We start from the raw sequence: 25745 nt of genomic DNA, 5'->3' as shown, positions 1-25745 counted from the left end.
AATTTCTATAATAAACTTCATCTTCATAACATAGTAAAAGCTTTACAATTTTAATTTTTTTTTAGGTTGAGTAGAAAATAATATCAGTAATAAATTTATTAAGGGCAAAAAATGAAGAAGCAGCTTAATTCTGAGAATCTTTAGAATTATTTTTCTTGATGTAATTCAGAATAGGATTTATTGAATTCTGTAAGGATAACTGCAGTTAATCAGTGGACTCTGCACTTTAGTCTGCTTTTTGTCTGTTGAAAAGTTTGCTTTCCAAGTTTTAGCAAATAACTTCACTAAAAAGAGAAAGAGTTGTTTGGGTTACCATTTAATGAAGTATTTGAACATTTAGATTAGGAAATTAATGAGACTTAAACATCTTTAAAATGGAATTCCTGGATAAATGCATTACAAAGTACACTAGAGCAAAATGATTGCAAGAGATTCTCTCTTTCAGAGATAATCCATTCTTTCAAACTGTGGGTCTTTCTTCCCAATTTGATTGTGTTTATGGATGTTAGGGAATCTTATATTTTCTTGGACCTCACTGACGTGTAATAATCGTCTGAAATTGTACCAATTTGTGTGTCTTAAGTTTTAAGTTCCTAAAGCTGAATTTTCCACCAAGGTCAAGTGGCTTTGAGATGTTGCATTGGAAAATATGTTGGAATAAAGATATTGCATTCTCATCTTGTACTGTAGAGCACACACTTAAAATAGTGCTATTTTTTTGGCCTTCCGAGCCATTCAATCAGAAATAATATTATTTCACAATAAATTTTACATATCAGTAAGTGGTTCCTCAATATGTATTTTTCTGTGCAGGTCAACTTCTATGTAAGGGTGAAGGCAATTTATACTCTTGGACACAGCCTATCTCTCATTGCTCTTACAACAGGAAGTATAATTCTTTGCCTTTTCAGGTAAGTATTTTTCATGAGTAAATATGAATAATGATAAGATAGTTTTAACTATTATCTACTCAGATATTTAGACAATTCATCAAGTTTACACTTTTATCAGTTAAGCAGCTGACAATAATGTAATGCTCCCTTGATTTTTGCTGGCACTAGTCATATTAAAACATTTCAAAGCATTTTAGAAAATTTTCAAACGTTACAGCCCATTAGGAATGGATTGTATAAATCATTTTCTACTTGATTATTAAAATCAGCATCTTGAATTGCTCTTGAAGATTGGTAGGACGTTGTTCTTAACACTGGACAAGAGAGCAGCTGTATTTTACAGAATCTTCTGAGTGGTCTTCAGAGTTTCTATAATTGAAGGCAATCATTAATTTCACCAAGTTGGGGCTGTAAAGGTATGGATAATTGTGCTGACAGGTAGTGCTGAGTGTGCAGGGTTTGTTAGGCAGTGTTAGGAAGTTCTGTTGTTTCTGCCTAGTTTCTGGAAGTTACCTGAGACTGAAAGCAAAAGAAATTGCAAAATAGTATTATTAGTATCATAGCATTTCTCAGTCTCTCCACCACTGTAGGCGTCACACAACTTTTCCATTCTACTCTGCACCAGGAAAAACAAGAAAATGCATCTCTCAAATTTGGTAGAAAAGAAGTACATATAATATGTAGAGGATATCATGTTGTTTGTCAGAGCCTCATTCATCTGATGAACTATTCCTACTTTGTCCTCAAAGGTCCCAGGATTCTTTACAGGGAACGTCAATGTATTGTTTATAAAGATCAGTCACTCACCTCTGAAACACATTCACCTTTGAGTGTAACCAGCAAATTTTCACCTTGTTGTGTTTAAAAATGGAAGCAAAGAAGACTCTTCTAGGTGAAACTATGTAAATGTAAATGAAATTCTGTAATTAAGTAGTGAGTTAAAAATCAGAAGTAACTAATGCAGTAGAATTATCAAAAACCCTGACTTCATCCAGCAAGGTTAAAATTTGAACTGTGGATATTAGTAACACAAGAGATTATTAAAATTGAACCCTGCTGGATTTTTACATGGAATAATGCAGAGTTTAATTTAATTGCAGGTAATGTGTTCATGACAAGGTAGTGGACATCGTTATACATTGTTAGGTACTGTCTGGCAGAGCAGATGCAGCTTCAGGGCTTTGCAGTTGTTCACAGTATCAGCTCTAAGCACATGAAAGGCAGACCTGTGGATGGGAAAAGGAGAGATGTTTTTGAAAGTTACATGCAATTGCAATATTCTGTTTTGCATTTCTTACAAAGATATGAACTCGATTTTAATCTTTACAGAAATATTATATGGATTCACATTTTTACTGTCTGTAAGGGACACATTTAGAAGCATTGTAAAAGGAAAGGATTTTACATCTGGCTAATCTTTTAATCTCAAAACAAAGACATAAAACATGATTATCTGTAAATACCTTGCTAGACTAAGCTGATTGCATTTTTCAAGTCACTACATTGCCACTCCTCCCACAATACTCTGTGTATATATATATGGATATAATGTATATAATATTATATATATATTATAATTCAAGCTAATTGGTAATTCTCCCACACAGTATTTTCCTGTTGAAGGCTGCCAATTTGTCAGCCACATTCTTACTTCTGCAAACTTAATTTATAAATAGCAAAGCTAATAATTTTTATTTAGTCAAAAGAAGTTGCTTTACCCTTCTAAATTGAAAATGAACAGTATATTTCAGATTTTTTTTAAAAGGTTGATTTGTTCCAACTCAGAGTGAGAAGAAATTACAGAGCAGCATGTTTCTACGTAACACCAACATTGTAGAACTTACTATACCTCCTTTAGGGTTATTCCTATATAACAAAACCTTCCAAAAAAATGTCAGTTTCTCCAATATGCATTTCTTACCAAAGAGAAAATCTTCATCATCTCTAGAAAGTGTGCTTGTGTATGCATCAAGTGTCTCAAGTTCCTCAAATGGCAGTTTTGTATCATGAAGTAATCATATCAGAGGAATCAATACAATAGCTTTTGTTTCATTCTTAGAGAACAGCATTTCTTTGTTACTCTAAATCATCATATGTATCACAAATAAAAATACTTTCTTGCTCACTACGTCGAAATTGTTGGTTTGACAGCTTTGTATATCTCCAGCATTTATCGTTCAGCTACTGAATGAGATGAAGAACTAATCACCTAGATTAGTTACTCAAGAAAATTATTTTCATGCCATTTGCAGCTTACATGTATCTCTGAATTCCATAGAATCATACAATGCAGTCCAATGTAATTGCAGTATTTCAGTTTTTCTCAGAACCTGTTACAGCAAAGGACACGTGTAGCCCCAGAAATCATGGCATTTTTGACAGATGTGTATAGTTCAGCGTAGAATTATGTCCTTTTCCAAACTCATGCAAGATTGATCTGTTATTTAGTTCACTACACTCACTGTAACTATCCATGCTTTTGAAGTTTCAGAGTGGATTATTTAGTTTTCTTTAGTAAGAATCAAAATATGAAGACTACTTGGAAGCTGCTACTGCACACCACCATAAAAACCTATTACAACTTCATTCTTTCATTGCTCACGCTTGCGAAAATGCCCTGGCTTTTGGCGTATATCCAGGTGCAGTTCAAGGTGCTGGTTTTGACCAAAAAGACCTCTTAGGAATTGATTTCTGGGAATTTGCTATCAAAAAAAAAAAAATCTGTTAAATAGGGAGATCCTTAAGGGAATGTTTATTAAGCCAAAAGCCTTAACTTAGAACTTGCTTCTCCAGAGCACTCATCCACTTGCTTGCAATATTTGTCATGTCTTTATCAGGCTTTCACATGGCTACTAGACTAAAGAACAGATGTTTTGCATCTCACTGAATAGAAAGGATAGGTGATCTGATGTTTTGAATGTTTTTAGTCGTTCCTGCATCCAGTCATGTCACAGCATGAAAACCTATTACATATTAAAATGAAGGAGTGAGATACAAAATTAAACCAGAAAGAAAAACACTGGGATGAGTGCAAAGGCAGAAGGATATAATAATCTATGTTTATTTTCAGCTTATATTAAAGTGTCTGAGAAATACCACTGGATTTTTTTTTGTCTATGATACTGAAAAAGAGTAAGAGATACTATTTGTATATTTTAGAAAGCCTATAATGATGATGATGATAAAGGAAAACAGCAAGGCAGCACTAGCAATATGGCAGAGGAAGAAAGCATAGGCACTTCCTCAAGGTTCATATTTCTGAGAAATGACCAGACATTAATAGAAATCTATTCAAAAGCTTTCTGTCTCAAAATTTAAATGCCTGTTTTTAAATCTCTTCTTAGAAAACTTCACTGTACTCGGAACTACATCCATCTGAACCTGTTCCTCTCTTTCATTCTAAGAGCAATCTCTGTTTTAGTCAAGGATGATATTCTTTATTCCAGCACCAACACAGCTCACTGTCCAGAGGATCAAACCTCATGGGTAATAAAGCTCATTTGTTACCTAGTATAATACTGTTGTGTAGTTAAATTTTCTTCTCTGATCTTTTTTATAATTTAGAAATACCAAGCTGTCACTGTAGACAATCCTTCAGAGAATATAATGACTAGCTAAATATGGCCATTGCATTGATGAGCTGGGAGAATTTAAGACAAACAGATGTGCCATCAACTGGGAAATATTCCAGGAGCTTTATTGGGGTCCGGGAATTTGAGGGAGAGAAATGATGTGGGGAATTAAATATTTGCAGAAGTTGTATTTATTAACTCCTCTGTACTTTCTGGCTTGACAGAAGTGTTGTCATCTGCATTCTTGCCATGCTAATACATTTACTGCATTTTCATACACAGAGGTTAAAAAAATCTCAACCCTTGCTGTGAAAACACTGACCACTATATGATATTCCCCATTCTCTGCCTCCGTTGCTTCAGTCAAAAGTGCTGCAGAGGAACCCTACAAATATTGCTGAACACCTTCTGAATTTAAGTTACTACAGTTTAAACTTGTGAGAAAAAAAAAGAAAATAAGATATTTTTATTTTGATGAAGCTATATTGCCCCAAATAATAAAGTGTTTAGAAATAACTACCAGGCTGTATGTATGAATTTGTAATCTGGGATATTTCTAATGACGACAAATGATCTCTGAATTAGTGGACCTTAAGTAAGCAAAGTAGTTAATAGGCACACTGCCAGGGATAATCAAAAATTCTTAGGCCTTTGCAAAATTAGTCAATCAGCTCTCAAAATACTATGTGATTTCTGCAGTTTATTTTCCAGTTATTCTTGGCTGCAATGCCTCATGATTTCCTATTTCAATATATCTGGTTTTGTGGACTATGGAGTTATTTCTGTTGCATTGTACATGGAATGACCTGACACCAGCTTGGCAAGGCTATTTTGCTTTGGCTGGAGGTTACCTTTCTTATGTTACAGCATCTGGGGTTCACTATTTTGTCATGTGTGTGATGTTCCACAGTCCTGCTGCACGCACAGGTGTCTAAAAGCACATAGTTCAAAGAGCAATGTAACTAGGTCCTGGATCTGAATAACACAAAGTCATAATTTTGGCTCTTAGTGACAGATAGCTTCTCTATTCTACATCAAAAAAACACCTGATGCAGGATTAGCTTCAGGAGAAAGTGAACATATTTTGATGCAGGGTTCCAGTAAGTAAATTGAGAAGATAATACAGTAGAGTATTGGAATTTAAGAGAGATTAAAAAAATTTGGGACTTTGCTAACCTGGTTGCAAGTAGTCAAAAGCATAAATGAAATTTCAGCTTGGGTTTTCAAGTGTTACATTTTCTTCATGTTAATTTTTCTGGCCTGTTACTGGTCTGCAGTGCATATCCCTTCAGTGGATACAAAGTCCAGCGGTAAAATCAGTGTTACCAAATGAGATGACTGAACTAAGCTGTTTCTCTGGGCTTCTGTCTTTCTCATTGGGCAATTTATATCCTCTGCTTTAAGACTTTCTCTGAACACACCTGTCTCTCTCCATGAGCTGTAAAAGGAGATACTTGGCTAGTAGGTGGCTAGTTTTCACAACAAACCTTCCATGTAGGCAGCTAAAATTAGCCTTATGGGCTCTGTTTTAGTTGTCTATATAGGCAACTATACAGGCATAAGTATAGGCATTTATGTTACTTGGAATCCACTGAGGTGAATTATCTCTGAGAGAGATTTCTGACTTAGCAACTGTTTACTGGGGTCTTCATAATAAACACCTGGGTTTTTTTTTTTTGTTTAAACAGAGGAATCAATTGACTAGATGAGTCAATTACCTACTTAGGTATTTGGTGCACTTGGAATTATAACAGAAACAGTGGGAGTATAAAGGGTATTTAAAGTGGGAGAGTAAAGCAGGCAGAAACTAGAAGTTTCATTTAGTCCATTTTGTTTAGTCTTTCATATTCACCATATCATCCCATTTCTCATCTCAGTCTCAGCAGAAACATTTTTGTGTTCAGTTCTCACATCCCAGATTCCTGCTGGGAAGTACCAAAACAACAGCAGCCAGCACTGTGGAACATCAGCAGCACAGACATCAGCAAATTAATTCTGAAGAGCAGTACACAGACTATAAGTACATTGGCACTTCATTTTATGCCACATGCTTATGTGTTTTGTTAATTAAGGAATACTAAAGCATCTTTTCCTTCTAAGTGTACTTACAGTATTCATCATGTAAAGTTTTGTTTTTAATCAGTTTTGCTTTCAGGCTTGAAAAATTCATAAAGCAATTTGTTAATTTTCACTATGTTGGGAAGCCAGCTAGAGTTTTACTGTATTGATTAGCCACCTAGTAGGTGATCAGTTAATCTACTAGCCATTCATTAATTGTTGCAACTGTATGCATTTGTTGTTAACCACCACCTTTTACAATATTTACGCTATGAAGTTTTCAAGATTTCTGAGCAAATTTTCTATGAGAGTATCTAAATAATGTATTTATAATTAATTTCCTTTTTATCGATACAATTACCTTTACAAAAAAAATAAAAAGTCACCTGGACCTGGATTGCTAGTGTTACAGGGAGTGCTTAGACCTATACAATATATTAATAACAGAATAATACAGCATCTTTCCTGAAACAAGTTTCATCCCTATACTCATATTTCAGGTGGGCTGCAAGGCTATTTTGGTGTTTTTTCAGTATGGTGTTATGGCAAACTTTTACTGGCTCTTAGTTGAAGGACTTTACCTCCACATCCTCCTTGTGCTAATATTCTCCCCCAACAGACACTTCACAGTCTACCTACTGATTGGATGGGGTAAGAACTTATAATATTCTTTTTTCTGTATATATGTAGGTATCAGTCGGGTTCAGTGTTAGATACCAAGGTAGTCATGCTGTTTCTTGTTCAGGATATAGGATGGTTCAAGGACTGCCACCACAAAACATATGATTCAGACTAGCCTAATTTGTAAGAAAAATGGTTTAGCTGCATAGCCATAGGCAAGGCTAGGCTATTTCCCTTTTTGAACAACCCAGTAATATTGTCCATCAGGTTTTAAATATATGTATTCCTTTAATTTCCAGCAAGGACAATGATATTTATATGGAGCACTTTAAAACTTCCAGTAATAGGTGGTCATAAAACATTTTGGTAGTGCTGGGAAACAGGAATAAACCAGTGTGTGAGAATGGTTCCTTATGAAATTATTTACACTTCAGATTTATATTGTAGTCCTTGGAAGTGCATTGGGAATGCATAACTTCTGTCTGTCTCCCTGTAGGTCACTCTGACACTTTGAAGGAAACTAAGGCAGGGATGTTCTTTGTGCATCAGTCGTTAAGGCTGCATTTTTATAAGAAATAAACCCACTTCCCTGCAATCTTTCCTTGTAATACATTGCTTACGTCATGTAGCTTATCAGATGAATCTCTCCATTCACTAAACTTGTTTACTGTGTGCTGTATATTTGGGGAATAATTGGTTAGTAGCAAGGTGAACTTATTTTGTGTGTGTGTAAACTTAGATTTTTGTGATCATCCTCTAAACGTCTTTGGGATTTTTCAGGAATTCCTACTATATTCATTATTACATGGACAGTAACACGGATCATTTTAGAGGACACTGGGTAAGTGTGTGGGGTGGAGAGAAAGTTTAAAATCTCCAAATGAAATGTCAGATATGGCAATAGAGGGGCCAGGTGTTCAGGAGCTCTTGAGCATGCTGTTTATTTGATTGCTGTTTATTTGAAAAACTCTAAGGGCAGGAGAGGACAGACTTCGTTTATGACCAACATTACACCTTGAGACCCATCTATCTGCTCTCTGCTTTGGAAGTGAAAAAAACCCAAACTTAACAGTGAGGGTCCTTGGGTTCAGTGCTGCAATACAGTGCAGTAAGGTGCTCTGAATTCTCATTTGCTTGTTGTCAACTCAAAAGTTTGAAATCTTGATAACTTTGGGAATATCATAGAATGGTAGGGGTTGGAAGGGACCTTTAGAGATCATCTAGTATCTTAATTACATTCCCAGAAGTAAAGCAATGTGATGCATGTAGTCAGATGAAACTATGACTAATTAGAGCTGGGCCTGGGGAGAGGAACTGAGATCAGAATGTTGTAGGGAGATCAAACTTGCTGCTCCTGCTGGTTCCAAGGAATGGCAGAGCATTTAAAACTATTGAGTCAGTTTTCACACTGTTTCTTTTCATCCTGACTAATATTTTTTAATTGATACTGTAATTAAACTGAAAAATAATGTCCTACATAGTTTCTAAGTTTTCGTTGCATGACATCTAACATGTGAACTGAAGGCTCTCCTTTTTCCTTTGTTGCTATGATCACAGAAGAACTTGGAACAGTATTGCTCTTGCTTAAGATTAATCTTAGAGAGCATTTATTCTCAGAGTATTTGGAATAAAACTGCTGAACCCACAGTGAAAACACAATTTTCAGTTTTCCAGACAAAACTTCAATTTCAGTCTCTTATTTTCCTAAACCAGTTCCAGTCATCTGTGACGTCAACATCCCACAAGGAATTATGCCATTTCAGTTGTGTCTGGCAGTTGCTTTAGATCTTCCTGTTACGCAGAGGCTGGTGTTAAGTGCTTATTGGAAAAGTGTCCTTACACACAATAAAACAGAGCTTAGTTTCCCTAAAGGGCAATATCCTCTGTGATGTCTAATGGTACAGCCTAGTGTGTTTGATGTTTTGAATTATTTGAATATGCATATTAAAACCAGGGAAATAAAAGCAAAAAAGATTGAATGCCAAATTCTGGGCTAGAACAGACATTATTTTAGTGTGCTTTGACTTGTATGTAAGAAATACATCTCCTCATATGTCCTGCTTGCCAGATGATATTAATGTCACCATCATTCTCCCTCTTTTTTGTTGTAGTTGCTGGGATACAAATGAGCATGGTGGTCCCTGGTGGGTTATACGAATACCAATTTTAATTTCTATTATAGTAAGTAAACTTTGAAGCATGAATTATACATCGCTTCTGCATTGTGCACTGCATATAGCCATTATTCTTCACTGCTAGTTACAGATAGGCAAGAATTCTGTTTTAATGAGAAGAAATTGTGGTGTAGGAGAAATGTTAAACAGATTCCAAGGCCATTAAAATTTGCTGTATTCAATATTTATCAGCCTCCTATTAAATGAGCAGTTGCTTTTATTTGTATGTTGTTCTTTCTTTAACATCTCTCCCGTTTATGAGCCTGGGGGAAGCAAAAATCTAATTATACTTTTCAATGAATTGCAGATTTGATTTTCCATCAATAGATTGCCCTTCAAATTGAGAATCTGATACTATTGCAGCCAAAAAACTATGGCAATGTGTATGTTTCTTTAATTGGTAGCCTACCAAAAGATGTATTGAACATGAAGTATTTGCAAAAGAATAACGTTTGAAAATGTTTCAAGGGGATTTTCCTGTGTGGGACTCATTAGAATTACCGGAGTAGCACAATAAAATTCTTGTTGGCTGTGAAGATTCTGTAATTAACTTTGGGCATAATATACTATGGTCATATGTCCATTTCTGAAAATAGTTACAGTGCAAATTAATACCCTTGCTTTATTGTTAACATTTTGGTCAGAAAAATTAGAGCATTATTAAGTTACACAAGACTTCAGGAGTCCATGTTGCACTTGGGCTTGCTTTTCCATCTGTGCCTGCTGAAAATAATTTGCGGAGAACTTCATATCATCTTCATCAGGGTGAGTTCTACACTGTTTAAAGAGAAAGCAGAGTAGGCATATGTGTGAAATGACATAAGGACTCACAGAAAAGATTTTTTTATAATATGAGGAAATGAGCATGCAACAAAATACAGTAGGAGGAGAATGTATATACCTCAAAGAAGCTGGACAATGAGGGATGGACCAGAGTGAAGAAAATTTGTGCCGAAAGATCAAAGCAAAGCAAACCACCTGGTGTTTACAGAAAGATGAAAGACTGTTGTGTGGATGTTCAGTTTAAACATCTATCTGATAGATAGCTGAGCCTTCATGTGCCAGGAAAGCAGTGCTTCTTCAAAGAAGTCCTAGACCTGGAAATGGAATTTAACCAAGTGCTTGTTGGCTGACTTGAACTGCAGCTGGATCTTAGCAAAGACTGGGAAATTAATTGTGAGTTAAGAAAATGGAGTACTGGTCAGTCAACAAAAGTCTGGCATATCATAAAACGGGGATCAGAATCACTGAAGCAAAGGAATAGTTGTTTTTATTGATTTATTTATTTAATTTTAAATGGTTCTGTTATGAATTTGATACAAAGGAATTGCAAGGCATATGGAAACATTTTGCACAAGACCTTGGTTTTGGCTTGCTGGATGCATATGTTCAGAATCTGCTGTCTCCTAGTTTTAAGTGGACTTGACTATTCAAAACAGTTCATGTATCGTTATCCATGTTCTCCATTGAGCAAATACCTCCACAAATGCATTCTCTATACTTCCAGTTGCATAAACTGCTCTTGTTTGGGAAGGAGTGGTGTTTGGATGGAAACAGTGCGTGTGCCACATCGAAGTAGATAAGAAATCTTTATCTTGTGATCTCATGTTGCAAGAAAAAGAAGCAACGTGGAGATAGTTCAGATGAACCATGTTTAGGCAATGTATTTAGACTCAAAATCTTATTGTCAAAAGAAGTCAACCAGTACAAAAAGGTATCCACTAAAGAGGCATCATTTGTCTTTAAGCTCTTGCAGTTTCTCTGCATTGACATTTTCTTATTTTCCTGTTCTTACATGTTCATTGAATGATATATAGATTCTATTTTATTTAAAAGCATGACTTTCAAATGGTTTTATGGGACTGAAAAACTAAATACTAAAAGTAAAATTCAAAGGCACTACTTGCTTTGTGTTTTATTGAAATATACTATTCTAAATTAGATATAGACTTTAAAAGACTTTAACAAATGATCAGTTCAGTAATAATTTTAGATAAATTAATTTGCTCCACTGTAGGATGTCAGTGGCAGTTGTCACTTTTGGGATCTTAAGTTTAATAGAGCTAAGGACTGTTACAAACTCCAAACAAGAATGTTTGTTTTTCATTAGTCCATGATCATGCTTACAGATAGAAAGTTTTATGTGTGAAAACAAACTTGAAAGTAATACATAAATATCAGTAAAGAACGTGAGTCACCTGAGTGTAGTTTTACAGATGATTTGATGTTTCAGAAATCAAATGGTTGACATTCTGTTACAGTAGATACTAGGGATGCCTGTGAAGAACAAGAACCAATTCTACCTATTTGCCTTTGCAAACACGGAATACAGATTTCTCCCTCTTCTATTTTGTGGTTGACAAATATAAAATGAAATGGAAGCCCTCTCCTTGCCTACTAATACTGGCTCCAGTGCCTATGGCAAATGAAATCTATGTCCCTTGGTTTATACATTCTGCTGTGGTAGATAAAATCAGCAATAACAGGCTTTTGCCTGTTAGGAGACTTTTGTAGGAGACTTGCATCAAGGAAAACTTCTAAGTCATCATCTGCCTGAAAAAGGTATACTCAGTTCAGTAAAATCCTCAATTTTCTAACATTTTGGTTTTACTCTTTTGTTTTCAAAAATATTAGATACCATTTTCCTTTTTTTTTTTTATTTAATCCCTTTCACTTCCCGTCACTTCACCTGTCATTTCAAACAAAATACTAAATACAGAGGGGCATGCAGTTGCTATGATCCTGGTTTATTTGTTAACGTCACAAATAGGGCTGAGTATGTCAAGAAAGACACAGAAATTCGTTGAACTTGAAAAGCTTACAGCCAAATTGTTAACACTGGAAAAAGAAGAGTTTCAGCAATACATCAAGGCAGACACTGTCTGGTTGCATACTCGACCTTGTGGTTTTGCCATTTGAGATGGGGTTTGTTATTACAATAAGCAATACAACACTCATTTTCACAGGGACAGAAGTTTTTCTCTACAGAAGTTTTTTTCTAAAGTCTGGAGTTAATGCAGCTGTTTATGTAGCTGTAGCTGTAGTTTTCAGCTCGCATTGTTGCTGTGAAGGTGTCAATTGCAAGCATATCCCTCAATACAGGTATGGTATATTCAGTGTCTGATTTTCTAGACCACACCAAGCAATCCAGCCTCAGAAGGCTTGGCAAACGCAAGATGTCAAAGGGTGAAGAAATATCAGGAGTCAGACTTAGGATCTCCTGAGTTCTATACTTTAATTTTCTAGGTTGTTCAGGATCTGATCATAACTCATTTTATGCAAGTGCCTTTCTGAGAAGGAAAATAATACTGCTGTTCTATCTCGAGAATTAGACTGCAAAGATTCAGGTTTTTCGTGATACTGTCTGCGATACCCAAGACAAATAATTGTGAAAGGCCTTTTCTGTTCTAGAATGGACAGACCTGTGCAATAATCTTCTCTTCTCCTAATTCAGACAGAATATATTTAAAGTTAAGGCAAGAGAGTCAGAGTTGTGTATGGGACTCATATTTTCCTTGAGACTTCCCATGGTGAATCCACATGACACTTTAGGACAGCGTTTGATTGCATAGAATCACATCCAGTGTCTCATCCTGCTAGGAAACGATCTTCAGCTGAGGTTTTGGAAGGAAGGCATTTCTGACAACTAGGGCTTCAAAGGCTTTTGCCAGCCAGATTAAAACCAGTGGCCACGCCAAGGTATGCTGGTTATAACAAACCTAGTGAGGCAGAAAGCAGACCAGAGGTTTGGTGGTGTAGAGTTTGATGTGTTCTGGCAGGGTGTACCCAACACCCGCTGCTGAGCTGATTTATCTAACTTGATAAGCATTTCTTTGTGCTGCATATTGAGTAGAGAAGTCAGAAATCACAGAAGTCACCCTTATATTTGTTTACTTTGCAGGTGAATTTTATACTTTTCATTAGTATTATAAGAATTTTACTGCAGAAGTTAAGATCTCCAGATGTTGGAGGAAATGACCAGTCACAGTACAAGTGAGTTGTATTTTTAAATGTTATATACAGAGCAATGTAATCTCTGTAAGATTGCTTTTGCTGAAACTAACTACCAACAACTGCCATGATACTATAATTACATTTAATTCAGAAGTACATTTAGATGTGGTTTAAAAAAGATCTTATCATTATGATGGAACAGAGATAAACATTTTTTTTGTTAAACTCTGAATTAAATTTAAAATATGCAATTTCATAAAGATCAAGAAGCTATTCTTGAATTTGAGTTTAGTCTATGAATGAATATGCTGCTATAAGGAGAGTAACATCTTTCTTTTACTGTATAAATGTTTCATTTTGACATAACAAAAATTTCAAGATCAAAACACTTTGCTTCAGCCTCCTTAAAAACATTTTAAAAACCATCTTTGTTTCTAAAATATATTAGTTGTAATACTGACATATATTTTAAGGGCTGGAAAGGAGTTATGTTGTTCCCCAAAAGTAAGAATGAAACATAAGGTTTTATGTTGATTTAAAAGAACATCTTTATTTTTCAAGGGGAAACAAATGTTTCTGACAGATCAACTTCATTTCTGTTGAGGGTTTCTTTTTGTGTGCTTTGGTTTGAACATCAAATCCTAACATCTGTTGTTCCACAGCTTCAGAATCAAGAAATATTAGGAATTTCAGTACATCACTAAAATTATTCTTTGTTATACGGCCATATCAGTTATTGTTGTTTACTGTAATAGGTGCTGGATACTGTAACCAAGAATCAAGAGTCTGTTGTAGTAGGTGTTATTTTATAAACACTGAGTTGGACACTTGAGGATGTTCATATGATATTTCAATGACAAAATCTAACATGAACACTGAAAACTCCATACAAGTGGCCTTTGAAATTAAGCTCCTGGATAACACCTTTTCTTCCTTTAAAATATACTGAATTCCTGTCCTAACATCAGATGAAACATGGTGTGTTAAAGCAAAGTATATCTTTAAAGCCAGGAGCCCTAGGACCTTGTTTGTCTTGTAAGCAACGTGACACATTGCATACAAAACAAGAATTCTGATGCACCATGAAAAAGGCGGCACAACAGGATTGATACAAGGCTTTGCTTCATAGAGCTCCAAGGGTCCTGTTTTGTGTTTGCTGTTTGAATTATCTAAATGTGGGAGAAGCAAATCAGCCTACATGAAATTATGCAGTTATGCATTATTATTTAGCACAATGACTGACCTATGGGCAGGAAATCCCCTCAAGTTTGCCTCTTGTGATGGGAACTTTTCTTTGTTTCTATGTCATATGTGTGAATTTTATTAAAATTAGGCATTCCCTTCCTGTCATCTTCTACAGGTTATTGTGGCACTTCATAGTATAAAATGGTCATTAATAGCAACCTTGCCTTTTGTTATTCAGCCCTGTGAATTCTTTGCTTTTAGCATTTAATTGCATGATTAATTTAGGATTTAGCTGATAACCATGGGAACAGTAGATTAACCTCCTCAAGAAATGCTGCATCTACAGAGCAAATTAAAGGCCTGGAAGGTTCAATTTACAAAATGCAGATGCATTTTCTAAAATACAGAGAAGAATACAGCTATTTTATCTGTCCCTTTCCTCCACTAAAATGTGAGTGCAGTATAGAGAAAGTGACATCAACTAAACAAAAATTATTAAAACAAAAATGTAGCAAAAGGGAAATATGAGTCTAAAAGGAATACTACTCATGCAAGTCACCATTTTTCTTCCACTATCCCACTTGCTTATACCAGGTTCCATTTTTTTGATGGTCATTTTACTCTAGCAGTGAGTAAAGTTCAAATAAAGTAATTTTTCCATTTCATTTGGGAGACCAGGAAATTTGCTGTTATCTTTGTCTCCTCCAGTTGAAAATGAATTTATTCTGCTAAACAAATTCTGTTTGTGCTCCTTACTGGTATCACCTTTAAATGTGAGGGTTTTACTATTCTTGAGAAACTTTGCTGTCAGAACTGATTATTTCCACATAAGCAGTTGCATTATGAACATTTTGAACAAAGGAAGGCCATGAAGACTGACACAGAAAAAGTAAAGCTGCTTGAAGTACCTTGACTTTTCTGTTAAAATAGGTGAATTCTCAACAGCATCCTTTCATTGTTGAAACCAGACAGTGATGAATTATGGAGCTCAACATTACAACTTCTTGAGGTTTATCTGATACCAGACATCCATAATCATGCATTACTGGCCCTGTATAGTATATAAAACTAATGTTACTAGAGTGAAATATGTGACAGATAAGGGATAATTAACAATTTGTCATTTCAGTGGTTTCACAGGCAGTTTGTCAGAGATGCTCTGCGTAACAATTTAAAGTTCTTCCTTCAGTGGTGTCCTGTGGTAAAATGTGCTATGACATTGACATTAAAAAATAGATGATTGTGTGTTTTTGTTTAATACTGTCACTATAGTTATGAGATTTTAGTATTTGAGTGTGAATCTGAAACTGCTCATGAAAATCTCACAGCTGGGATTATTCTGGATTACATTTCTTGGGTATTGTTTGCATGTTGTGCATGTGCAGTGTACAAACTGGCCATAGAGTTGCACATTTAAAATAAATTAGCATCAATCAATTTCCAAAAGTGTCAGGGTCTCTGATGCAAAAGAGAGATTTTATCTTCCCTACAACAGGATCTGTCAGTGTGACTTTGCAGGAAGGCATTATTCCTTTCCACTCTGAACCCTAATGCCAGATAAAAAAACTATCTTGAAAGAACTGATGGCAGCTTGCGACTCTGTCCAGTGTGATCCTGTGGAATAATGCAGTAAAACCTCACCCCCAAAAACCCTGCTGTGAAACCAGGCTGGGAACGGCATGAATGTCAAAGTGACACAGCTGAGGGCAAGTCCTACACCCTGCTGTTGTCTAGAGGGCAACTGAAAAAGGGTCTTTCACTTTAGAGAGGCAGTGCAGCCTTTTTAACAGCTTTTGGAAGAGTGTAAGGTCAGCAAGATCAACTCTTAACAGGGAACTGCAGATGTTAATTTAGGAGGTTACTGTGTGGCTAATCTCTTAGCAAGCGTGAAAGGCAAACAGTTTGCAATAAATGACCCTTACTAAGACTGTTTATAAATCTGAAGTCAATCAAAGTTTGCGTAAAATGACATTGCGTCAGGTTCTTATCTTAGTAAAACAAGAGCTTATCATTAAACTCCAGCTTTTTCTCTTTTATTTACCCAGGAGACTTGCAAAATCCACATTGTTGCTTATTCCATTGTTTGGAGTTCACTACACAGTGTTTGCTCTATTTCCTGACCGCAGTTCCAATAATTATAAAATAATCTTCGAGTTGTGTTTGGGATCTTTTCAGGTAAATTGTAAAGTTTTTACTTAACAGAAGTTTTATTGACCTTAGTTGGTACAGCCTACTAACTAAGGACCGTTATCTCTTTCCAGGGGCTGATTGTTGCAGTCCTGTATTGTTTTTTGAACAGTGAAGTAAGTCTCATCTTTCCTGCCGAGGATGTTAAATATTGTTTTCAGTAAATGTATGAGTGCCCGTATAATGCCACTCTGATACATGAAGTTGGTTTAGAAGATGTTTGCATTCCTGTGTATAGAATATATATGTGGCAGTTTCTGTGCAACAGGAGAAGTTAGTGTATTTGGGTGCAGAGTTAAGAGGTGTTTGAAATCCAATTCCTTGCAAACCAAGGTGTTAGTAATTGTGTCTTCTGTGATTTAATGTGATCTAATTCTAGTTCTGTTACAGGCAATGTGGACTGTGCAAGTGAGGTGCAACAATCTTGGAAATTTATCCAAAATTTGTATTTAATGTTAATCTTCTGACAGAATCTAACCCCTAGAACTGCAGCAGATTTTCAGAAGTGCTCAGCAAAGAGCAGCTTTCCTAATCTCAACTGAGAAAGATGCAAGGAATTCCTTTTGATGTCAGCCACTTTTTAAGGTAGAATATGCATTAAACAGGATGCAGTGTCTGACAGGAGGAATCTGTCTGAAGAAGACATCCACTTGCACAGGGAATTGACATTCAGGGCTCCTGAGTGATATTCTGGTCTTTGATGTTCATGAGATACCTGATTTGGGGCTAATCATTTGAGTCTGTGCTTGAAGGACATGTGATTAATAGCTAGATACCAAAACCTGAAGTTGCAGCACAAGTGATAAAAAACTGATTTTGAAAGTGACCTTGGGGCATCTCCTCACTGACAGTGTAGACAGTCTTCACCTTAGTTTTGTCATCTTTGATTTGATACTATAGAGGGAAGAGATACCATCCAGAGGGACCTTGGCAGACCTGGGAATGGGCCCATGCCAACCTCAGGAAGTTCAACAAAACCAAGTGTGAGGTCCTGCACCTGGATCAGAGCAGTCCCAAATATCAGTACAGACTGAGAAATAAATGGATCATGAGCAGCCCTTCAGAGAAGAGGTTGGGGATGAAAAATTGGAGCTGGCAATGTGTACTTGCTGCTGACGAGGCAAACCATACCTAGCATCAAAAGAAGTGTGGGTGGCAGGTCAAGAGACATCATTGTCCTTAGTACAAGTATGACATGGACCTGGTAAAGTGAGTCCAAAGGAGGGTCACAAAAATTATCAGAAGGCTGGAACATCTCTCCTATGAAGAGAGGATATGGAATTTAGGATCGTTCTGCCTGGAGAAAGCTTTGGGTAGACCTTGTTGCGGCCTTTCACTATGAAAAGGGGAATTATAAGGAAGGACCCTTTTTAGTAGGGTCTGTAGTGAGAGGAAAAGGTGTAAGAGTTTTAAAATCAAAGAAGGTAGATTTAGACTAGATAGTAGGAAGAACCTCTTTACTGTGAGGGTGGTGAGGCCCTGGATTAGGTTGCCCAGAGAGGCTGTGGATGCCTCATCCCTAGAAGTGTTCAGCGCCAGAGTGGATGGGGCTTTGAGCAGCCTGGGCTAGTGGAAGGTGTCCCTGCCCATGGCAGGGGGCTCAGAACTAAATGATCTTTAAAATTCCCTACCAGTCCAAACCATTGTATGATAGTATTCCTAGTGTTTTCCATTTGACAGCCAATAAACGCTGAAAAGTTCCTCACATAAATAACATTTCCAGCTCATCCTGTGCATTTTCTTTGAACACAGGTGCAAGGGGAGCTGAAAAGGAAATGGCGGAGTTTGTGCTGGAAGCAGACAGCGGGCAGAGATTACAGACTCCACAGCTCCTCAATTTCTCGAAATGGATCAGAAAGTGTTTCTCAGCTCCACCGGAATTCAAGGGCTCAGTCATTTATGCAGACAGAGACCACCATGATATAAATCAGCTAGATCCCCCAAAACATGAAAAACTGTGGGTTATATCATTCATTATGCAGCTTGATGTTATATTTTATAAAATGTACAGTTTGGTGCGTCGCTTTTCTACATGTTGGTATTTGAGAAATTGGTTTGTGCAGCCAACCAGTTAATAATAGACACACCTGCCTGATGGATGCTTTCTGGTTTTTTAAATGATGTTCATACTAATTATGATGTTCTCTTGCCATTTACCAGCCACAACTATTCAAAAACTCATTTACTATAATGGTCCCTTTACCCTCCAACATATCTACAAGATAGATATATGATATCCTGCTCAATGCAGACCACTTTAGTACACATTGAAAAGGTTAAGATGGGAAGCAAGAAAATTTCTTACATTTTATTTATACTTAAGGAGAGCTTTATTTCCTTAAGGATTAGGAAATTCTTTCCTAATTATGGAAAGCAAAGTAAAAATAAAGAAATATAAGACTATAATTAACTGCACTGGGGATTTAGTGTGCTAGTCCAGGAAATCATTAACGTTATTGATGCAGGGGGGAAAAATGGTAGTAGTTCTCAGTTAATTGCATAAATTTCACAGACTGCTTTCTACAGAGTTTGATTCCAATCCTGTTATTCCTTTCAAAAGTGCCTGGTTTTGGATTTAGGTGCAGAAGGCAGGGCTACCTTTGCAGTCCATACAGCAAAGGCTATTGTAATAGTTTTGATTAAAACATGGGCATTGTCCAATAGTGCTATTACAGTCATCAGTTGTTCTGTTTAAAATCAAAGACAGCTGTGTCGATCTTTTATTAAACAATTTTCTAAAGTGGCCTTTCATTGCTAGAGCAGTCTGGCATAGGATAAACAGGATGAACAGCCTTGGATAGCATGTTACCCATTGAAAATATAATTTTAAAATAATATTTTAATTGATATCTGTTTCTAGAACTACATCCTTGGCAGCTAAATATTGCAAGGAATTTTGCAATTAAGTTTCGACTCTCATTTAAGGAACAATGTAAATTCTTTTAGCTTAATTCTGTATCCATCAAGATGATTTAAAATTTAGTCTTGACCACAACTCCAGCAAAAAAAATTACAGAATCTCTAAAAATTACCATAAAAGGCATAAATGGAAGTTCTCAACAACACCAAACCCCTTATGTTTTTTTCCCCCTCTGGAAAAAAAAAGACATAGAACACATAGATAGATTCTTATAAATACACACAGAACATTTACACTCTTTAAAAGAAATAAACCTGATGATCTTGACTTTCCATGTCACGTTTAACTATGCCCTCTCTAAATAGCACGTGGGAATAGTATGTATTTGCATGAGTACCTCAGATCCATGAAAGTAATTACCCTTACATTTCAGATAACAGATTGTGTGGAGCTAGAAGAATCCAAAGTCCATAATCCTGCCAGGTAAAGAGAAGAACAGCAGCAAGGGCATGTCTTGTCAGGCACATATGTACATTCACGAAATATTACCAGTTCTGGGAATATTCTTGGCAGCTGTTAAAGTGTCCACACACCTTTTGGTCTGATTTAATTTAGATATTTATCAGTCCTACACAATTTCTTTAATGAGGTTACCCTGGAGTGATATGAAGTTATATCAGACCAAAGATAGAAAAGACCCCATGGTTCACATGAGTACAGCAGAGCCGGTAACTCTGTGAATGTTACATGACACCAACTTTTATGTATTAGGTATCATTTGAGTTTAATGATAATCACTTGGTGAATTGTTACTTTGCCAAATTTGGCTTGTAAGTTTCTGCTGTCACTTAGTAAAACAATTAGGAGTTTCTGAAATGAAGCAAGCAATGACAGTCCTACAGGGTCTCCTACACATGTATTTAAACTAAATGTATTCCTAAAGGCTTTAGAGTCGGAAATCACTGCTAAACTTCAGGACTTTTTATGCATCTCTGAACAACCTTATCTACAAACTCTTTACTGCAAATATATGAAGACACATTGGGACTTTGGGGGCTTCTCTTGTATCTGAATTAAACACATCTGTGCACTTCAGGCTTCTTTGAAGTGGCATTGGGACTGCTCAGCTCTCTGAGATGTGACGTTCAAGATATACTTTTTCCCACAAATTTCTTCAGTAGAAAGACACACTTGACAGGCATTCAAGCGTACTCATCCTTATGTTTAAAAGAGTTTCTTTGAGTGAGTAGACACACACACACAGTGATGCTAGAGAAACAGATTTGAGTGATCAGTTCCACCACTTACATGAGTTTATAATTGATTCTATCCTAGAGAAAACCATCTTTGTTCTAATTAGGTGAGCATGGAGAAAGTCTGCATGTTAATGATTTCTGAATTATGAAACAGAAAAGCTTAAATACCAAAACACATTTTTATTTGCAACAAGACAGCAGTTTCCTTTAACAGGGAGCAGATGCTTTTTGACTTGGTTCTGCCTTTTGTAGTAATGCCATGTGAAACAAGGAAGTCACACCAGTGGGGCAACATAGATGATATCATTAAGATTGTAAAGCACTATATGGGCATGTGAATAATGGCATACAAAGGTGAGAGGTGCTGCACATAGTTTTCTTTCAAACCAGTGAAAAGTGCAGAACTTTGTAGAACCTGATCGCTCATTAAAAATCTTAGAATCTAAATAAAGAAAATACATTTTCTGTGATATGATTTCACTTCCTAATGCTTTGTGCAAGCATTTTCATGTCAGAGAAGGCCCACAGGGCCCAGTGCTCATTTTTTTTTACTCCCAGAAAATTCTGATTTCCAGTTAAGTTTGTGCAAAGTTACACCATCAACCCATCATCACCCGTTTGACTTTCAGTTGCTTTTCCATGCAGACGTACACATCATATTAAAATGTATGTAAAAGCTGCAAAACAGTTTGAGAAATCTAGTACATGGTTCATCTTTTGCATCTTTACAAGTCCCAGAAACTATAGCTTCTCATCACTTTGTTTTTCATTGCATTTTGCACAGGACTGTGAAGATAAATGTTCCTGCTCTGTGCTGTGTTGACTCTCAGAGTCAAAAGGATAGTGCAAGAAAACATCCTTTGGCCTTCTGTCATCCATAAACTTAGTTCTCACTCGGCCATAGAGCATCAGAGGAGGAGGTAGAGGTAGGAAGACAAGCGTACACTTTCCCAGCACTGCCCTGTCACATGGTGCTCCTCGCTTTATTCCTTTACTGCCTTCTTCCCTTGGGTTGCATCAGGATTCAAACTGAGTCATAAGGTCTTTAAAGCAGGAAACCTGGGGGATTTTTTTATCCCCACTGAAAAGCCAGTAGCACACCATGTAAAGTTACTTAATGAGAATGGTAATAACAATTCTTTCTGGCACTGCAGATAGTTATACTTCGCTTTCCTTGGAGTTGCCCAGGCAGCACCATTCAGTCTGTGGGACTTTTACCAGCATTGCCTGCTGCTGATGGCCGAGGGACACAGTGACAGATTACTCACCAGTTGCTAACCACGATCAGAAAGTAAATATATAGTGAATGTTGACTTTTTCTCTGCAGAGTGATTTTCAACTAGGTGCCCCATAAACTCAGGTGAAATTCATCTGCCTTGGTTTCATAATCTAAAAGCTGGAGGTTTGTCTCTCAGACGAAGATTCTTTCTAAGTGCCTTCCATAGTCATCATAGAGAAATATGCACTAGTTGAAGGAGATTCTTCCCACGTTTCACTGGGCATCTAAGGTAGGTAAGCTGAAACAACTTTTTCTTTGTACTTACTATAAAATGAGCCCACAGTAGTGGGCTAGTACTTAGGTTTCTCACTCTACATCTAAAATAAGGTAAGACAAATATCCCCAGAAGAGACCATTCAGTTATCTGGCTAATATTACCCAAATACTCCTTTTTAAGTCAAGTAACAGGTTAGACAAAATTACCCTCCAAGAATGTGCAGGATGATGCCAAAGTTCAGGCAATGAAGGATCCCTGGGACCATTTCATAGGGTGTCTCTGTATTTGACTGCCTTCCAGGATAAAGCAAATAGCCTTGTGTCCATCAATTTCCTGGTGTCAGCTTTTAACAATTGTTCCTTGTTTTGGGTTAAGTGTCTGGCTTTTTGTCCTTTGTAGAGGAGTCATGTGCTAAAACAAATGCTTTACCAGAAATTTTCTTCACGTGAAATCTCTGGGAAATATCTCTTTAAATCATGTCTTGATTTCTTCTCTAAGAAACTAAATATGTCAACTATTTCAAATTCTGAGAGTGAGGCATTTTCTCAAATATTCTTGCTGGTTGTCCTGTGCCCCATTCCATTCATAATAGATTCGGCCAAGAGAAGCAAAGAAAGTTTTTCACTGTCCCTTCAGGAGTGCACACACCATTGTCTATATTTCTCACTCCCCATTGCAGCTCACCTAGTCATACCTTTGAAATCTTTGACTTTCCAAAGTCCTTTGAACTGACCAGGAGCTGGCTAGTGACAGGCAACAAGATTGTTACTGGCATGCTTTTTGCCATATGAACCAGTGCCTTTTTAAAAGGTGTCTTGGTGTCTGGTCAGGTGCATTAATGTGCTTTGCAAAATAAACCTAGGAATATGGAGGTCACTCTTTTAGTTGTTGAAAGCTATGTTGGCTTTCATGAAACTGTAAGAATTTTACATGTATTTCAGTAAGAACTCAATGCACTCTGTGCTGGGGTGCATGGGAGCCCAACAGATTGCACCTGCACAGTATGGCCATGGGTGCTGCAGGTAGGCAGCTGAGCAGCTACCCAGTTTAAGCATATGTTGGACCTGTCCTGTAGCAGCAATAACTTAACTGGTGTAAAAAAAGCTTTACAATAAGCTGTCTGCAGTCAAGTTGGAAGCAGCCCGCGCCACTCTGTAGCATCTGCTTCATGTCCTGATGCACCCCAGACAGGCTTCCTTCTGCCTTTAACATGATGAAGGGGAAAGAGCGTCAACAAACAAGAGAATCTGTCTGGGATGGCTTTATGAAATAGGGCATTGCCAAGTGCACATCTCACACTCAATGCATAAGGACCAAAATCAGTCATTTGAGTTATTTGTCTTCTGTTTTTGTGAGTTCTAAAAGACATCTGTTGACTGTGAATTTGTCCCTTTCAGCAAAGCAATTTTGAATAAAGTCCAAATTCACTTTATACAGATGTTTTTCAGATATCCCTAGTGAAAAATCAAGCATTAAATATGTCTGATAAAAAGGAAGAAATGGCTGCAGAGAAAGCTGCCATATATATAAAGGTTTTTGTCTGAACAATGGTTGTCCGTGTGTAGGCATGGAGGAAAAAACTTCCTGACAAAAGTACCTTCACATTACCATGAGTGCCTATATAACCTGAGTGCTGTCAGCACTACCCTGACATAATCAAATAGCAGAAGTTAGTATGCGGTGCTATTCTGTTCACCAAAAAAAACCCCAATATTAAAATGATAATAATATGTTCCAACGTGTATGTTACGAGAGTACACCAGGATAACATTTCAAAGGAGCCTTCTGAGGTGCAGTTTAACCACTCCACATAACCACTGCCCAATGATAACAGTGTGTAGTTAAATCTAAGTACAGTTTCCACTGTTAGCCAAACCAGTGGCTGCAATGTCCCAACCACCTTTATTTCCCAAAGCACTGTAAGAAGTTGATGATAACCTGCAGCTTTTTTTTCCTGGTGCATTAGTGTGAGTATGATTTAGAAATTCCTTTTTGTTGCCTTTATCGATTTTTCTCTGTCAAGTATGGTAACAATTAAAGATGATGTAAATGAATGTGATTATTTTTTACACAATGTACAGACTAAGGTGTTGTATAGATTTATGTGTGTAAATAGATTTCATACTGTAATTCACTATATGCTGTTTCTGGTTTTGCTCTTTTATTCTTTGCGGTTTTTAGTGTCACGTACCTAACGGCCTTCCCTGAGATATGTTATATATAAAGCTGTGAACAAATAAATGTTTACATCTTTATGCTATTAGAGATAATAGTAGTTAATAACACCATAAGGGACTGAAGAAGAACCAGAGAATAAAACTTTTAAAGGTTTTGCACAGAACTTCTTTTATTTATGTGATTTGTGTATTTATGAGATGCACTGAAAAATACTGTATTTTCAAAACAGAAAATGGCCCTCCTGCCTTGGCAGCTCAGAGTTCCTCAGCCATGTAATTCAAATGGCATTGTAGCACATGGAAAACAAAGGCTGAGGTTGATCCTGCCATGAGAATGGGCACAGGGATGAGACACAGTGGGGCAGACTGGCAGTGGAGCATTGCTGGTGAGGCCAGCAGAGGAGATGAGCCCATGGAGGAGGAGGTAGGAGCAACAAGGACAGTGTGCTTCCCCTGGCAGCAGCACCCAGCAGGGACGAAGCACAGAGTGCCATTTTACTATCGCTTACAGGACAAGTAGTCTGTCCCTTCTCTCTGTATTTATAGTTATCAGAGAGCTGTGTCACCAGGAGGAGTCTTCTGATCCTCTGAGTGACATGAGCTCTCATTCTCTCCCACCGTGTGTGCCTGTATGTTCTGCACTTTGGTCTGAACCTATTTGCACTCGTTTGCATGACTGGAAGGCACTTCAGAGTCCTTTCCCACAAGCAGGTGAGATGTTTTAGAGCTGAAGAGCCTGACATGCAGGAGAGCCAGGGTGCAGGTGAGCTGGGGCACTGGCAACTGACTGATTCTCATCATTGCTGGCAACAGCACCTCCAGGTTTTAATAGCAAGTCTGAGTCCTGTCAAAGGCAAAAAGTGGATCCCTTAAAGAAAAATCTGGACAATTTTAACACTATCAATGCTGACAGACACCTGTAGCCAGATAAATTGATATCTCCAGAATAAAAGTACAACTCAATGTATTGGGGAGGGGAAGAAGCAAGGAAGCCTGCACTCAAGAAGCTCTGTTTCTTGTATCCATGTGGAGGTTGGTTCTTAGGTGACAATGACAGTCTAAAAGAAGATTTACACAGATGACAGGGGAAAACAAGCGCTTGGCGAAATGCTTCTGTTCAGGAAAGGCAGCAATCTCCACCACAAGCTGCTGTGCAAAGGCAGAGTCTGTGTGTAACCTCCTTGCAACACAATGTTGGCAGTGGGGTTCAGGGGATGGCTCTTACTGCAGTGACTGTGGCAGTATAGTCATTCCAGTTTGCAATGGGAGTTCCTTGGACAGCATGATGCTATGGAGTTAATACAAAGTTCCA

The 25745-nt window shown here is 37.1% G+C and overlaps 1 protein-coding gene across 3 annotated transcripts in view; it reads left to right on the top strand.

Moving 5' to 3' along the window:
• VIPR2 (vasoactive intestinal peptide receptor 2) overlaps positions 1-24597 on the top strand; it is a 61827-nt gene extending 37230 nt beyond the window's left edge. For 2 of the 3 annotated variants that reach the window (XM_061996304.1, XM_061996302.1), the window contains 9 exons: positions 814-911; positions 4238-4379; positions 7024-7174; positions 7925-7985; positions 9256-9325; positions 13220-13311; positions 16503-16632; positions 16719-16760; positions 18397-24597. In XM_061996304.1, the coding sequence (XP_061852288.1) occupies positions 814-911; positions 4238-4379; positions 7024-7174; positions 7925-7985; positions 9256-9325; positions 13220-13311; positions 16503-16632; positions 16719-16760; positions 18397-18570 (960 nt within the window). In that variant the 3' untranslated portion in view covers positions 18571-24597. The remainder of the gene's footprint in view (positions 1-813; positions 912-4237; positions 4380-7023; positions 7175-7924; positions 7986-9255; positions 9326-13219; positions 13312-16502; positions 16633-16718; positions 16761-18396) is intronic. The other variant, XM_061996303.1, reaches the window with a different exon arrangement.
• Positions 24598-25745: the final 1148 nt, after the last annotated feature.

Source organism: Colius striatus, chromosome 5, assembly GCF_028858725.1.
Source record: "Colius striatus isolate bColStr4 chromosome 5, bColStr4.1.hap1, whole genome shotgun sequence".
Lineage (NCBI taxonomy): Eukaryota > Metazoa > Chordata > Aves > Coliiformes > Coliidae > Colius > Colius striatus.
This window is presented reverse-complemented; position numbering and strand designations above follow the sequence as displayed.